Source organism: Salmo salar, chromosome 11 (genome assembly GCF_965601325.2).
Source record: "Salmo salar chromosome 11, fSalSal1, whole genome shotgun sequence".
NCBI lineage: Eukaryota > Metazoa > Chordata > Actinopteri > Salmoniformes > Salmonidae > Salmo > Salmo salar.
In genome coordinates this window covers 75,779,466-75,794,478 of record NC_138301.1, presented here as the reverse complement: position 1 = coordinate 75,794,478, position 15,013 = coordinate 75,779,466, and the positions used below count along the sequence as shown (strand labels likewise).

At 48.1% G+C, this 15,013-nt stretch overlaps 1 protein-coding gene across 2 annotated transcripts in view; it reads left to right on the top strand.

Moving 5' to 3' along the window:
* LOC106562839 (early estrogen-induced gene 1 protein) overlaps positions 1–15,013 on the top strand; it is a 75,587-nt gene that overhangs the window by 58,896 nt on the left and 1,678 nt on the right. For both annotated transcript variants that reach the window (XM_014127880.3, XM_014127881.3), the window contains exons 5-9: positions 12,535–12,651; positions 13,137–13,183; positions 13,465–13,637; positions 13,889–14,002; positions 14,684–14,912. In XM_014127880.3, coding sequence (XP_013983355.2) covers positions 12,535–12,651; positions 13,137–13,183; positions 13,465–13,637; positions 13,889–14,002; positions 14,684–14,912 — 680 coding nt within the window. The remainder of the gene's footprint in view (positions 1–12,534; positions 12,652–13,136; positions 13,184–13,464; positions 13,638–13,888; positions 14,003–14,683; positions 14,913–15,013) is intronic.

The following is a 15,013-nucleotide window of genomic DNA, read 5'->3' as shown; positions in this document are numbered from 1 at the left end:
GGCTGTCCTGTCCCAACGTTCTGCCCTGGACCTTATGCTACATCCCTGTGCCTTCTTCGGCCACCGCCTCAATGCCACAGAGAGGAACTACGATGTGGGGAATCGGGAGCTTCTTGCGGTGAAGATGGCGTTGGGCACTGGCTAAAAGGGGCGGAACATCCATTCATTGTGTGGACCGACCAAAAAACCTGGAGTATCTCCGCACTGCCAAGCGCCTCAACTCCAGGCAAGTGAGATGGGCCCTGCTGTTTACACGGTTCAACTTTTCCCTCTCCTACCGGCCGGGATCCAAGAACGTCAAGCCGGAGGTCCTGTCTCGCCGCTATAACCCCACGGTTACCACCCCGGAGCTTGAGATCATCCTTCCCACCTTGTGCCTGGCGACGGCACTCATCTGGGGTATAGGGAAACAGGTCCGGGAGGCGCAGAGGTCCCAGCCGAACCCTTGGGGGGGCCAGATAACCGGATGTTTGTGCCTGACACTGTCCGCTCCGCGGTCCTGGAGTGGGCCCATTCCTCCAGGCTGCCTCTCACCCGGGCTCTCGTCGCACCCTGGCCTTCGCGAGACAACGCTTTTGGTGGCCTACTATGGTTCCGGATGTTGCCGCGTTTGTCGCCGCATGCACGGTCTGTGCACAGAACAAGACTCCTCGGCAAGCTCCGGCTGGTCTTCTCCAACCACTGCCTGTCCCTCACCGTCCCTAGTCCCATATATTCTACTGCCATCCTGACTGTGGTCGACCGGTTTTCCAAAGCCGCCCACTTCATTCCTCTTCATAAACTACCCTCGGCCAAGTAGATGGCCCAGCACGTCTTCCGGATCCACGGACTCCTCGGTCGACATGGTCTCCGACCGGGGTCTGCAGTTCTCGTCCCGGTTCTGGAAGGTGTTCTGCTCGCTCATTGGGTCATCGGCCAGCCTGTCCTCCGGATTCCAACCCCAGTCCAAAGGCCAGTCGGAGCAAGCGAACCAGGACTTAGAGACGATTCTTCGCTGCCTAGTTTCCGCCAACCCTACCACCTGGAGTTAGCAACTGGTATGGGTTGAGTACGCCCGCAACACCCTTCCTTGCTCTGCCACGGGTCTCTCGCCCTTCAAGTGTTCCTTGGGATATCAGCCTCCGCTCTTCCCTGAGCAAGAGGAGGAAGTCAGCAATCCCTCTGCCCAGATGTCCATCCGCCGCTATCGCCGTACCTGGAACTGTGCCCGGGCCACTCTGTTGAAGACCACTTCCAGGTATAGGCGACAAGCAGATCACCACCGGACCCCTGTGCCACGCTATTGGCTTGGGCAAAGGTTATGACTCTCCCCCCCGGGACCTGCCCCTCTTTGGGGTCCTGTAAACTTCCCCCCCATTTCATCGGCCCGTTCCCTATCTCTAGAGTCATTAGCCCCACTGTTGTTCGTCTTTTATTACTCCATACCCTCTGTATTCACCCACCTTTCCATGTGTCTAGGATTAAGCTTGTGTCTCACAGCCCTTTGTCTTCTGTTTCCAGGCCCACCCCTCCTCCCCGTGTCATCGATGGCCATCCGGCGTACATGGTGAGACGCCTCCTGAGTGTTTGACCATGGGGCAGGGGTTTCCAGTACCTGGTTGACTGGGAGGGTTATGGCCCGGAGGAGAGGTGCTGGGTCCCCGCTAGAGACATCCTGGACCCAGCCCTCATCGCCGACTTCTACCGCCGGCACCCCGGTCAACCAGGTATGCGCCCAGGTAGGACGCCAGGTGGCGCCCCTAGAGGGGGGAGTACTGTCACACCCTGATCTGTTTCACCTGTCTTTGTGATTGTTTCCACCCCCCTCCAGGTGTCGCCAATCTTCCCCATTATCCCACTTCCCCATTGTTCTCTGTTTGTTTGTTGCCAGTTCGTCTTGTTTGTCAAGTCAATCAACGTTTTTTGTCTCGGCTTCTTCTTTTCCCAGTCTCTCTTTTTCTCGCCCTCCTGGCTTTGACCCTTGGCTGTCCTGACTCTGAGTCTGCCTGCCTGACCACTCTGCCTGCCCCTGAGCCTGCCTGCCTACCTGTACCTTTGCCCCACCTCTTGATTATTGACCTCTGCCTACCCTGACCCTGAGCCTACCTGCCATCCGGTACCGTTGCCCCACCTCTGGTTTACTGACCCCTGCCTGGCTTGACCTGTCTATTGCCTGCCCCTGTTGGATTATTAAACCATTGTTAATTTGACGTTGTCTGCATCTGAGTCTTACCTTCATTCCTGATACTGAGGGTGGGTGGAGGGGTGCTGAGGAGTATTTCTGTCTTTAATGAAGCCCTTTTGTTTGAGAAAAACTCATTCTGATTTGCTGGGCCTGGCTCCTCAGGGGTGGGCATGGCAGCCACATGAGTAGGCCTATGCCCTCCAAGGCCCACCCTTGGCTGCAGCCCTGCCCAGTTATGTGAAATCCACCCCACTTAGAGGAAACAATCACATCTCCCAACTTCCGGCGCCGACAGAGATGGCCGCCTTGCTTCACGTTCCTAGGAAACTATGCAGTATTTCGTTTTTTTTAATGTATTATTTCTTACATTGTTACCCCAGGAAATCTTTCGTTTTATTACATACAGCCGGGAGGAACTATTGGATATAAGAGCAACGTCAACTTACCAACATTACGACCAGAAATACGACTTTCCCGAGGCGGATCCTCTGTTTTGTCCACCACCCAGGACAATGGATTGGATCCCAGCCGGCGACCCAAAACAATGGCGCTGCAGAAGGGGCAGACGGAGCGGTCTTCTGGTCAGGCTCCGTAGACGGGCACATCACGCACCGCTCCCGAGTATACTACTCGCCAATGTCCAGTCTCTTGACAACAAGGTAGACGAAATCCGAGCAAGGGTTGCCTTCCAGAGAGACATCAGAGATTGTAACGTTCTTTGTTTCACGGAAACATGGTTCACTCGGGATACGTTATCAGAGTCGGTACAGCCCCCTGGTTTCTTCACACATCGTGCCGACAGAAACAAACATCTCTCTGTGGTGTGATCATAACAACATACAGGAACTCAAGTACTTTTGTTCACCTGATCTAGAATTCCTTACAATCAAATGCCGTCTGCATTATCTACCAAGAGAATTCTCTTCGATTATAATCACAGTCGTGTATATCCCCCCAAGCAGACACATCGACAGTCCTGAAAGAACTTCATTGGACTCTATGTAAACTGGAAACCACATATCCTGAGGCTGCATTTATTGTAGCTGGGGATTTTAACAAGGCTAATCTGAAAACAAGTCTTCCTAAATTTTATCAGCATATCGAATGCGCGACCCGGGCTGGTAAAACCCTGGATCATTGTTACTCTAACTTCCGTGACTCATACAAAGCCCTCGCCACCCTCCTTTTGTAAAATCTGACCACGACTCCATTTTGTTGCTCCCAGCCTATTGACAGAAACTATAACAGGAAACGCCCGTGCTCAGGTCTGTTCAACGCTGGTCTGACCAATCGGATTCCACGCTTCAAGATTGCTTTGATCGCGTGGACTGGGATATGTTCCCCAGAGTCGTACAATAACATTGAGGAATACACTGATTCGGTGAGCGATTTTATTAGCAAGTGCATCGGTGATGTTGTACCCACAGCGACTATTAAAACCTTCCCCAACCAGAAACCGTGGATTGATGGCAGCATTCGCACAAAACTGAAAGCGCCAACCACTGCTTTTAATCAGGGCAAGGCGACCGGAAACATGACTGAATACAAACAGTGTAGCTATTCTAATGTGTCTAATGTTGGTGGCGGTTCTGGTGCAGGACGAAGAACCTTCTCATACCGCGGATCCTCCCGCATCGGAGGCGGATCTGGTGCGGGACGAAGAACCCTCTCATTCTGCAAACCTGCCAGCATCGGGGAGGCTCTGGACTGCTGACCGTCGCTGGAGGCTCTGGACTTCCGACCGTCACTGGAGGCTCTGAACCGCCGACCGTCGCTGGAGGCTCTGAACCGCAGATCGTCGCTGGAGGCTCTGAACCGCAGATCGTCGCTGGAGGCTCCGGGCTGTAGGCCGTCTCAGGAGGCTCTGGGCTGTAGGCCGTCTCAGGAGGCTCCGGACTGTAGGCCGTCTCAGGAGGTTCCGGGCTGTAGGCCGTCTCAGGAGGCTCCGGACTGTGGACCATCTCAGGAGGTCCCGGACTGGGAACCGTTGCCGGAAGCTCTGGACTGGGAACTGTCGCCGGAAGCTCTGGACTGGGAACTGTCGCCGGAACCTCTGGACTGGGAACTGTCGCCGGAAGCTCTGGAACGGGAACTGTCGCCAGAAGCTCTGGAACGGGAAGGCGCACTGGAGGCCTGATGCATGGGGCTGGCACAGGTGGCACCAGACTGGTAACACGCACCTCAGGGCGAGTGCGGAGAGCAGGCACAGGACGCACCAGACTGGGCAGGCGCACTGGAGGTCTAGTGCGTGAAGCCGGGACAGGTGGCACCAGACTGGTGACACGCACTTCAGGGCGAGGAGAAGGCACAGGACATACCTGACTGAGGACACGCACTCCAGGGAGAGTGCGAGGAGGAGGCACAGGACATAATGGGCTGTGGAGGCGCACTGGAGACCTGGTGCGTAGAACCGGTGCAGGATATACTGGACCGTGGAGGCGCACTGGAGGTCTGGAGCATATAGCTGGCACAACCTGGCTGAACGCTCACTTTAGCCCGGCAAATGCGGGGCGCTGGCACAGGATGAACTGGGCTGTGAATGGGCACTGGCGACCCAGTGTGTAGAGCTGGCGCAGGATATCCTGGACCGAGTAGGCGTACTGGAGACCAGGAGCGCTGAGCCGGCACAACCCGTCCTGCTGAATGCTCACTTTAGCCCGGCAAATGCGGGGCACAGGCAAATGCGGGGCGCAGGCACAGTGCGCACCGGGCTATGAATGCGCACTGGAGATACAGTGCGCATCACCGCATAACACGGTGCCTGACTGGTCACACGCTCCCCACGGTAAGCACGCCCGCTCTGCAGCGCTCTCAACGCCAACACCTCTCTCCGGAATCTTTCGTCGAGTTCCTGACTCGACTCCCTGACTAGCTCTGGTTCACCCCTCACTCCGTGTGCCCCCTTCCCAACATTTTGGGAGCTGCCACTCGGGCTTCCGTTGTTTCCGTGATAATTCCTCGTAGTGTCGCCGTTCTGCTCTCGCTGCCTCTATCTCCTCCTTCGGACGGCGATACTCCCCTTCCTGCCTCCAGGGTCCTTTCCCATCCAAGATTTCCTCCCAGGTCCATTCCTCTTGACCACGCTGCTTTGTCCTCAGGTGGTGGGAGATTCTGTCACGACTGTGTGTAGGAACGGACGTAGGCGCCGCGTGAATATCTTTCCACATATTTTATTATAATGTGAAACTATGCAAGACATACAATAAACCATAAACAAAACAACAAACCGTGACGAAGAGGTGCTACATGCACTAACTTAAAATAATCTCCCACAAACAAAGGTGGGAAAAACAACTACTTAAATATGATCCCCAATTAGAGATAACGATGACCAGCTGCCTCTAATTGGGGATCATCCAAAATCCCAAACATAGAAAAACAGAAACTAGAACCAAACAACATAGAAAAATAAAACTAGAATAACCCCCCCAGTCACGCCCTGACCTACTCTACCATAGAAAATAAGAGCTCTCTATGGTCAGGACGTGACAACTACTTTTTCCCTGCCTTATTTTCCATCCATAGTGTTTATAGTTTATAAGGTTTCCACTAGTTGACAGTAAACTGTGTGAAGTACCTTTTTAGCTCTTCAGTGACCCTGACCTAAGTTTTTAGGTGTGACCTACCAAGTAACCCAGCCAGTGATTAACACAGGTAACTAAGGGTGATGTCTGGATTGGATACAGTGCAAGTCAAATTGAAGTTGGAAAATATAGCATTTTTGCTAACCCAAACCTAATTCTCCTTACCTGCTACTTTTATTCTCCTAACCTGCTGCGTAAGTTCTAACCTGCTACGAAATGTCAATTTTAATAATCTGTATTCTATCCAGTCAAAACCGTAACTAAGTACTGTGGATAGTACCACCATTACCAACAGGCCCTTTGGATTTCTAGAAATTACTGACATATGGTAGCCTATTCATAGCGTCTATACTTGTGCTTCAGAAGAAGTACTGCATTAAGATATTATAACATCTTTAGTCTCTTGCCACACACTGTTTAGTAGGAAAATGGATTGTCCTTTTTGACATTGAAGACAGTGCATGGGAACTGGGAAGCACTCATAGTGGGAAGAGACAGGGCAGAGGCCAATCATGATTCTAGTGCTGATTATTGAAAAGGCATGTGACTGGTGACTCCTCTAAGAGGAAAGTGTGAGGACATGGACCTCCCCTTGTCCATTAAAGAAGGAAATGTGTGCATGCTTGTGTGTGTGTGCGTGCGTGCGTATGATGTGTGTGTTGGCCTGTGTTTCTGCCTGTCTGTGTTTATGTGTTAAGGCTGGGTGGATGTTATGATTCAGATTGTGCTTCCCTGTCCCCCTTGTTTCCTTCATATTTGCTGATCCCGTTCATTCGGGAAAAAGGCACTGTACCGGAATGTCCTCTGAATTAGCCAAAAAAGAGAGAGAGAGAGAGAGAGAGAGAGAGGAAAGAAAGGTTTTATGTTGTGTGTATTGTTGTGAATTGTTAGATATTACTGCACTGTTGGAGCTAGAAACACAAGCATTTCACTACACCCGCAATAACATCTGCTAAACATGTGTATGTGACAAATAAAATTTGATTTGATATAGATAGATAATGATACCCTAGGTCAGCTTGCTCTGCAATTCACTAGCCACAGTGCATGTGAGTATAGGAGGTCTTTGACACTTTACATCATAGCAGACACTCTTATCCAGAGCAACTTACAGTAGTGAATGCATACATTTCAATTCATTTCATACATTGTTTTTTTTTCCCTGTACTTGCCCCCCATGGGAATTGAACCCACAACCCTGGCGTTGCAAACACCATGCTCTACCAACTGAGACACAGGGAGGTCATTAAATCCTCTGGGTCTGTAGGTGTTTGACACAGAGGGCAAGAGGAAGATGACTGTGGAAAAGGACTATTAGTTCTCTAAGTTCTGATGTGTTTGCCCAGTCCTGCTTCCTCTCAGTAGTACAGGGCAATGTCTGTCCAACTAACAGTAGTCTAGCTTGTCACTCAGACTAATGGCACTCCAGCCCAGAGATGTGTGTCAGAGATGGAGTGGCTGTGTCTGTGGGAAGATATTAAGCTAACAGTTTGTGAATGAAAATCCTCCAATACATACAACTATTGTGGATACAATGAGAAAAGGTTTGTGATCTGCACGTTGGTTTTGAAACCTTGTCTTCTGACCACGTTAAAGCAGTAGGATAATATGTGGATTCTAATGTGACTCATAGTTTAGATGACTGGCCAGACTGGTTGATTATAGCCCTCGAAGGAAAAAGTCTGGGGATGTAAAAAACATATGAAATAATTAATACAGTACTTTTACTGGTGGTGACCATCAGTCAGTCGAACTTCAACCAAATAATTTGGCGTCTCGACTGTGTTGCTGTGACAACAGGATTATGAGTGTGTGAGTGCATTACGCCCCAATCTAGTTTTAAAGCTGCTTTCTGCTAGAAAGCTAATTATCTACCCATGGTCTTTCGCCTGTGGTCACCATACGTGTCCTTAAACTGTGGTGAGTCACACTTACCAACTAATGACCATTAATTAGGTGACATCGAATAAAGTGGAAAAAAGTGAAGCTGATGGCATGTAGCTGATGTGCTTTATTTGCTGTATTTGCTTGTCATAAATATAACTTTACACTGTCATAAGCATGACATAACAGATACCATTAATAACAATTTCTGTCAGGATATGACACCTAACAACTTTTATTCATATTTTTTTAAACCCAAATAAGTTTCTTTAATAGACATGATGTCACGTCCTGACCAATATTTAGGTATTATTTGTATTATATTTGGTCAGGACGTGGCAGAGGTATATTTGTTTTGTATTGTGGGGTTTTGTGCGTGGTGTAGTGGGGTGTGTTAGTTTTGGTATAGGTTCTAGGTTTGTTTTTCTATGTGTAGTTTTGGGTGCTGGACTCTCAATTGGAGGCAGGTGTTTCTAGTTGCCTCTGATTGGGAGTCCTATAAGTAGGTGTGTGTTTGTTTGATAGGTTGTGGGTAGTTGTATTTTGCACTGTGTTTATTCTGCCTGTAAAACTGTCACTAGTCTTTATTCGTTTTCTTGTTTTTTCTCCTTATTCTCCTTATATTAAATAATAAGATGAGCATTCACATCCCGGCTGCGTTTTGGTCTGTACAACCCAACGAACTCTGTGACACATGATTTGCGTTATATTGTATACAATAAAACTAAGGCCTAAAAGAGGACCTACAATGGAATTTTTATCATGGTTTCAGTGTCTGATGTGGTCTCATTTTTATTTATTTTATTTCACCTTTATTTATTCAGGTAGGCAAGTTGAGAACAAGTTCTCATTTACAACTGCGACCTGGCTAAGATAAAGCAAGCAGTTTGACACATACAACAACACAGAGTTACACATGGAGTAAAACAAACATACAGTCAATAATATAGTAGGAAAAAAAGTCTATGTACAAAGTGAGCAAATGAGGTGAGATAAGGGAGGTAAAGGCAAAAAAGGCCATGGTGGCGAAGTAAATACAAAATAGCAAGTAAAACACTGGAATGGTAGATTTGCAGTGGAAGAAAGTGCAAAGTAGAAATAGAAATAATGGGGTGCAAAGGAGCAAAATAAATAAATACAGTAGGGGAAGAGGTAGTTGTTTGGGCTAAATGATAGATGGACTATGTACAGGTGCAGTAATCTGTGAGCTGCTCTGACAGCTGGTGCTTAAAGCTAGTGAGGGAGATAAGTGTTTCCAGTTTTAGAGATTTTTGTAGTTCGTTCCAGTCATTGGCAGCAGAGAACTGGAAGGAGAGGCGGCCGAAGGAGGAATTGGCTTTGGGGGTGACCAGAGAGATATACCTGCTGGAGCGCGTGCTACAGGTGGGTGCTGCTATGGTGACCAGCGAGCTGAGATAAGGGGGAACTTTACCTAGCAGGGTGTTGTAGATTACCTGGAGCCAGTGGGTTTGGCGACGAGTATAAAGCGAGGGCCAGCTAACGAGAGCGTACAGGTCGCAGTGGTGGGTAGTATATGGGGCTTTGGTGACAAAACGGATGGCACTGTGATAGACTGCATCCAATTTATTGAGTAGGGTATTGGAGGCTATTTTGTAAATGACATCGCCGAAGTCGAGGATCGGTAGGATGGTCAGTTTTACGAGGGTATGTTTGGCAGCATGAGTGAAAGATGCTTTGTTGCGAAATAGGAAGCCAATTCTAGATTTAGCTTTGGATTGGAGATGTTTGATGTGAGTCTGGAAGGAGAGTTTACAGTCTAACCAGACACCTAGGTATTTGTAGTTGTCCACATATTCTAAGTCAGAACCGTCCAGAGTAGTGATGCTGGACGGGCGGGCAGGTGCAGGCAGCGATCGGTTGAAGAGCATGCATTTAGTTTTACTTGTATTTAAGAGCAGTTGGAGGCCACGGAAGGAGAGTTATATGGCATTGAAGCTCGTCTGGAGGGTAGTTAACACAGTGTCCAAAGAAGGGCCAGAAGTATACAGAATGGTGTCGTCTGCGTAGAGGTGGATCAGAGACTCACCAGCAGCAAGGGCGACATCATTGATGTATACAGAGAAAAGAGTCGGCCCGAGAATTGAACCCTGTGGCACCCCCATAGAGACTGCCAGAGGCCCGGACAACAGGCCCTCCGATTTGACACACTGAACTCTATCAGAGAAGTAGTTGGTGAACTAGGCGAGGCAATCATTTGAGAAACCAAGGCTGTTGAGTCTGCCGATGAGGATGTGGTGATTGACAGAGTCGAAAGCCTTGGCCAGGTCAATGAATATGGCTGCACAGTAATGTTTCTTATTGATGGCGGTTAAGATATCATTTAGGGCCTTGAGCATGGCTGAGGTGCACCCATGACCAGCTCTGAAACCAGATTGCATAGCGGAGAAGGTGCGGTGGGATTCGAAATGGTCGGTATTCTGTTTGTTGACTTGGCTTTCGAAGACTTTACATTTACGTCATTTAGCAGACGCTCTTATCCAGAGCGACTTACAAATTGGTGCATTCACCTTATGATATCCAGTGGAGCAACCACTTTACAATACATCTATATCTTTTTGGGGGGGAGGGTGGGGGGGGGGGTAGAAGGATTACTTAATCCTATCCCAGGTATTCCTTAAAGAGGTGGGGTTTCAGGTGTCTCCGGAAGGTGGTGATTGACTCCGCTGTCCTGGCGTCGTGAGGGAGCTTGTTCCACCATTGGGGTGCCAGAGCAGCGAACAGTTTTGACTGGGCTGAGCGGGAACTGTGCTTCCGCAGAGGTAGGGAGGCGAGCAGGCCAGAGGTGGATGAACGCAGTGCCCTTCTTTGGGTGTAGGGACTGATCAGAGCCTGAAGGTACGGAGGTGCCGTTCCCCTCACAGTTCCGTAGGCAAGCACCATGGTCTTGTAGCAGATGCGAGCTTCAACTGGAAGCCAGTGGAGTGTGCGGAGGAGCGGGGTGACGTGAGAGAACTTGGGAAGGTTGAACACCAGACGGCCTGCGACGTTCTGGATGAGTTGTAGGGGTTTGATGGCACAGGCAGGGAGCCCCGCCAACAGCGAGTTGCAGTAATCCAGACGGGAGATGACAAGTGCCTGGATTAGGACTTGCGCCGCTTCCTGTGTGAGGCAGGGTCGTACTCTGAGAATGTTGTAGAGCATGAACCTACAGGATCGGGTCATTTATGAACATTTTAACATTTTAACATCTTGACCATGTTCTGTTATAATATCCACCCTGCACAGCCAGAAGAGGACTGGCCACCCCTCATAGCCTGGTTCCTCTCTAGGTTTCTTCCTAGGTTTTTGGCCTTTCTAGGGAGTTTTTCCTAGGGAGTTTTTCCTAGCCACCGTGCTTCTTTCACATGCTTTGCTTGCTGTTTGGGGTTTTAGGCTGGGTTTCTGTACAGCACTTTGAGATATCAGCTGATGTACGAAGGGCTATATAAAAATAAATTTGATTTGATTTGATTTGATCATGGAACGGGCAGTCCTTCCCCGGGAGGAAGAGCAGCTCCATCTTGCCGAGGTTCAGCTTGAGGTGGTGATCCGTCATCCACACTGATATGTCTGCCAGACATGCAGAGACTTTAGGGAGGCAGGGAAGGATAGATATAGGTCTGTAGCAGTTTGGGTCAAGAGTGTCCCCCCCCCTTTGAAGAGGGGGATGACCGCAGCTGCTTTCCAATCTTTGGGAATCTCAGAAGACACAAAAGAGAGCAACCATGACGCCTAATTGCGTAATCTTGTCACTAGGGAGGTAGTCACATGACTTCAAAGGCTCTACGTTGTCAGGGAAACAGTAAAAAGGTCAGTGTCATGTTTACCCAAGATTGTGCTTGTTTGTGTAGTGGTTGTGAATGTTGTCACAATGTTAGGGGCTAGTCGTTTTGTATATTAGCTATCTCCCCACTGAACATCATCTTTGGAGTGGAACATTCATTTAAGTCAATAAACCATTATTATAAAGACCTCTGGATCAGTTTTGAGATGGATTAAGATTTGAGCGAGAATTGAGTGAGTCGATTCCTGAATGCTAAACGAATCAATATGGAGCATACCGAAGACAACAACTAGCAGGAAAATCTTTAGCCTGTATAAGTAAAATATGCTGTTGAAATCCTGATGGAATTCCCTCTTAGTTGAATCAACGGCTACAACAGCACCATACCCTGTCAGCAATGGTTTCGCTGGCTGGTCACATATTATGTTATGGCATATTTGTGTTCTTCCGGATTGGCTGGAGGCTGAGACAGAAAATAGAGGGGGATAGAATGGATAGAAGGAGAAAGAGAATAGGGAGATAAGGGGACAGAGAGAAAAAAAGGGAAGAAGAGAGGAGACAGAGAGGTAGGTGAGGGAGCACTAGTTGTCCCTAATCGAGTGAGAGGCATCACGGTTGGGTGACCTCGCCAGCCTCACATGGATAGTTATGTAACGGCTCTTTGGGAGGTGGTGTGTGTTAGCCCTTCGCTCACCTCCCACCCAGTAGAGTAAAAATACTGGAATGGCATGCCGAAAGCGAGCATACACATCATGCTTATACAAAATGCATGATGTGTGTATGCGCCAGTCCCATTGGGGAGCCGGTTTGAAACCACCCATCTCACACTGAAAGGAAGCATGCCTAAGTACAGCAATACCAAGGGAAAGCCTTATTACAATGGGGGCAGGTGTATTTAATGGATAGTTGGTAACCACATGAGTACCGGTATACCAGAGAATTGTCATTCTATTCTGATAACAGTAGACAGATTTTCTATAAGCAATTTGTTATCATCATCATCATCTCTCTTTCTTCCCTCTCTCTCTCTCTCTCTCTCTCTCTCTCTCTCTCTCTCTCTCTCTCGCTCTCTCTCTGTTTCTCGCTCTCTTTCTCTCTCTCTTTCACCCTCCCTACAGCTGGGCTTTGCTGACCTCAACATGGCGGAGTTTGCTGGCTCAGGCTCCACCGTGCACTGCTGTATTCTCGAGGGCTACGACACCAAGAACACTCGACAGGATAACTCCATTCTCAAGGTAACCACACACACACACACACACACACACACACACACACACACACACACACACACACACACACACACACACACACACACACACACACACACACACACACACATTGACATGAGCTCATCGAAGCCCCATGTGCAAAGGCATGTCCTCTGCACTCTGCACAGAGAGATCAAGGCCATGCTGAGACTTGTTCAGGAATTGTTCAGGTTGAATGAACGGTTAGCTTTCCCACTAGGCATTTAGAGTGGACAGTTATTTGCACAGTAAATTACTGAATACACTGATCTTGCCAGGTGCTTCTCTTTTGGCTTATTTTTAACCTAACGGTTTTTATCAAACTTACTCACATAACTACCGTACGTGCAGTAGTTTTGAATGCAATGAGGGAGAAAAAAACAGTAGTTGAAGTGCTCTGTTGTAACATTTTACAATAATATTGATAAAGATGATGTATGATAATAATTATAATATTGTTGTCTTTTTTCTAGGTTACTATTGGAATCACACTTTTGTCGGGGGATCCCTGCTTTAAAACGTGAGTTGGACCTCTGGCGCCACCTTTAGGCCAGAATTGATATCATAAAATAAATCAACGCAGATTCTGGATAGTCAGGATTTCCTCCTTTTACTCTCTTTCACTCTCATCCTGAAGAGTTTTCCTCAATCATTGTCTTTTCTGTCTTTTGGGGCTCCTGGTTTAAATGATATAAAATATGATCCAATTAATATGTGTATTTAGTGCTTACTATGATTACTTCATAATAAAACTACAAAATGATTGAATGGTTTATTTTTATTTGACCTTTGATCCTGTAGGCCCCCCAGCACGGCCAAGTCCGTCTCTATCCCGGGCCAGGACCCCTCCCTGCAGCTGGACTGTAAGGGCGAGGGCACCGATGCCAACTATAACCCTCCCCCAGGGGGCGTCACCAGGACATCATCAGGACGGCTCCTCAAACCCAGACTCCCCTCAGCTCCCCTCAACTCTGGTACGACAGTGAATCACATCTGATTGCTGAAACTTTATTAAAGGGGCAATCTGCAGTTCAAACAAAAACAAAGCCCAAAAATATATATACCCAATGCAGATTTTCACTTTAATTTATTATCTATGTATTATCTATTTAATCGTTTATTTGTGAATTTTTAAATAAGTTCACTCTCCTGTTGTCCATGTGGGACACCATTTGTTGAATTTCATGCCACAGAAGCTATCATCATCTTGTGTGTTGTGTTGTAGTTCCAGGTCTACCTAGGGAGCAGTTGGAGCAGAACCTGTCCAGCCCAGATGAAGTGTTTCACACAGGACACTCCCGGAACTCCAGCTACGCCAGCCAGCAGAGCAAGATATCAGGTCAGTTAACTTCTTTAAGATTGCCAAACTTACTATTGTGTATGTTAGCAGGAGTAGGGTGAAGTGGCCCCTAGGCTCTGATCTTGGATCAGATTGGCATTTTCACCACTAATGGTTAAGGTTAGGATTGGTGGAGGGGAAGCTGATTGTAGATTTGTACCAAGGGAAATTTTTGCCCTGGAGCATGTTGCCACAGGGCCATAGCTACTCAAGTCCCCGGTCCCATCACCCGTCCTGTCACCCCCCCCCCAAAAAAAATCCTACTTGCACTGACTTTCTTTATAACTACTACTTTATAATACTTTATTGAGGGAAAATGTACTTGCTACAACTGTGATATGTGGTTCTCTCGCCCAGCTTTCATAAGATGAATGCACAAATTGTAAGTCACTTTGGATAAGAGCATCTGCTAAATGTAAAAATGTAAGTCAGGGCGTTCATCTTAGCCTTGGACTAACTAAATTTGGTTTGATTGAGTTGATCTAAAAGATTCCTTGATTTCATGACTGGGGAGGAGAATGATGGATAAATAATATCTGTCATAGGGTTATATGACAATCCTATGTGTGTATGTGCGTGCCAATGTGTACTGTTTGTGCGTACACGTGCATCTGTACTGTATGTTCATGCACAGTGTGTGTATGGGGGTCTAATTTACTTGTATGCCCTCCCCTCTCCCAGGCTACAGCACGGAACACTCTCGCTCCTCCAGCTTGACAGACCTCACCCACTGCCGCAATGCCTCAACCAGTAGCAGTACCTCTGGGAGCCTGGGCACCCCTACCCAGACCCCCCACGTCTTCGCCCACCCCCTTGCAGCAGACCCCCAGACACCAGGAGAGCCAGGCACCAAGCCTGAGAGACCCATACGGCCCCTACGCCCTGTCCTGCTCTCCAATAGACCCTCCAGGCAAGCCACAGCACACGCACACATAGACAGACACAGACACAAACACACACCACACATACAAACACACAGACACACATTTATATTTTGAGGTCATTACATTT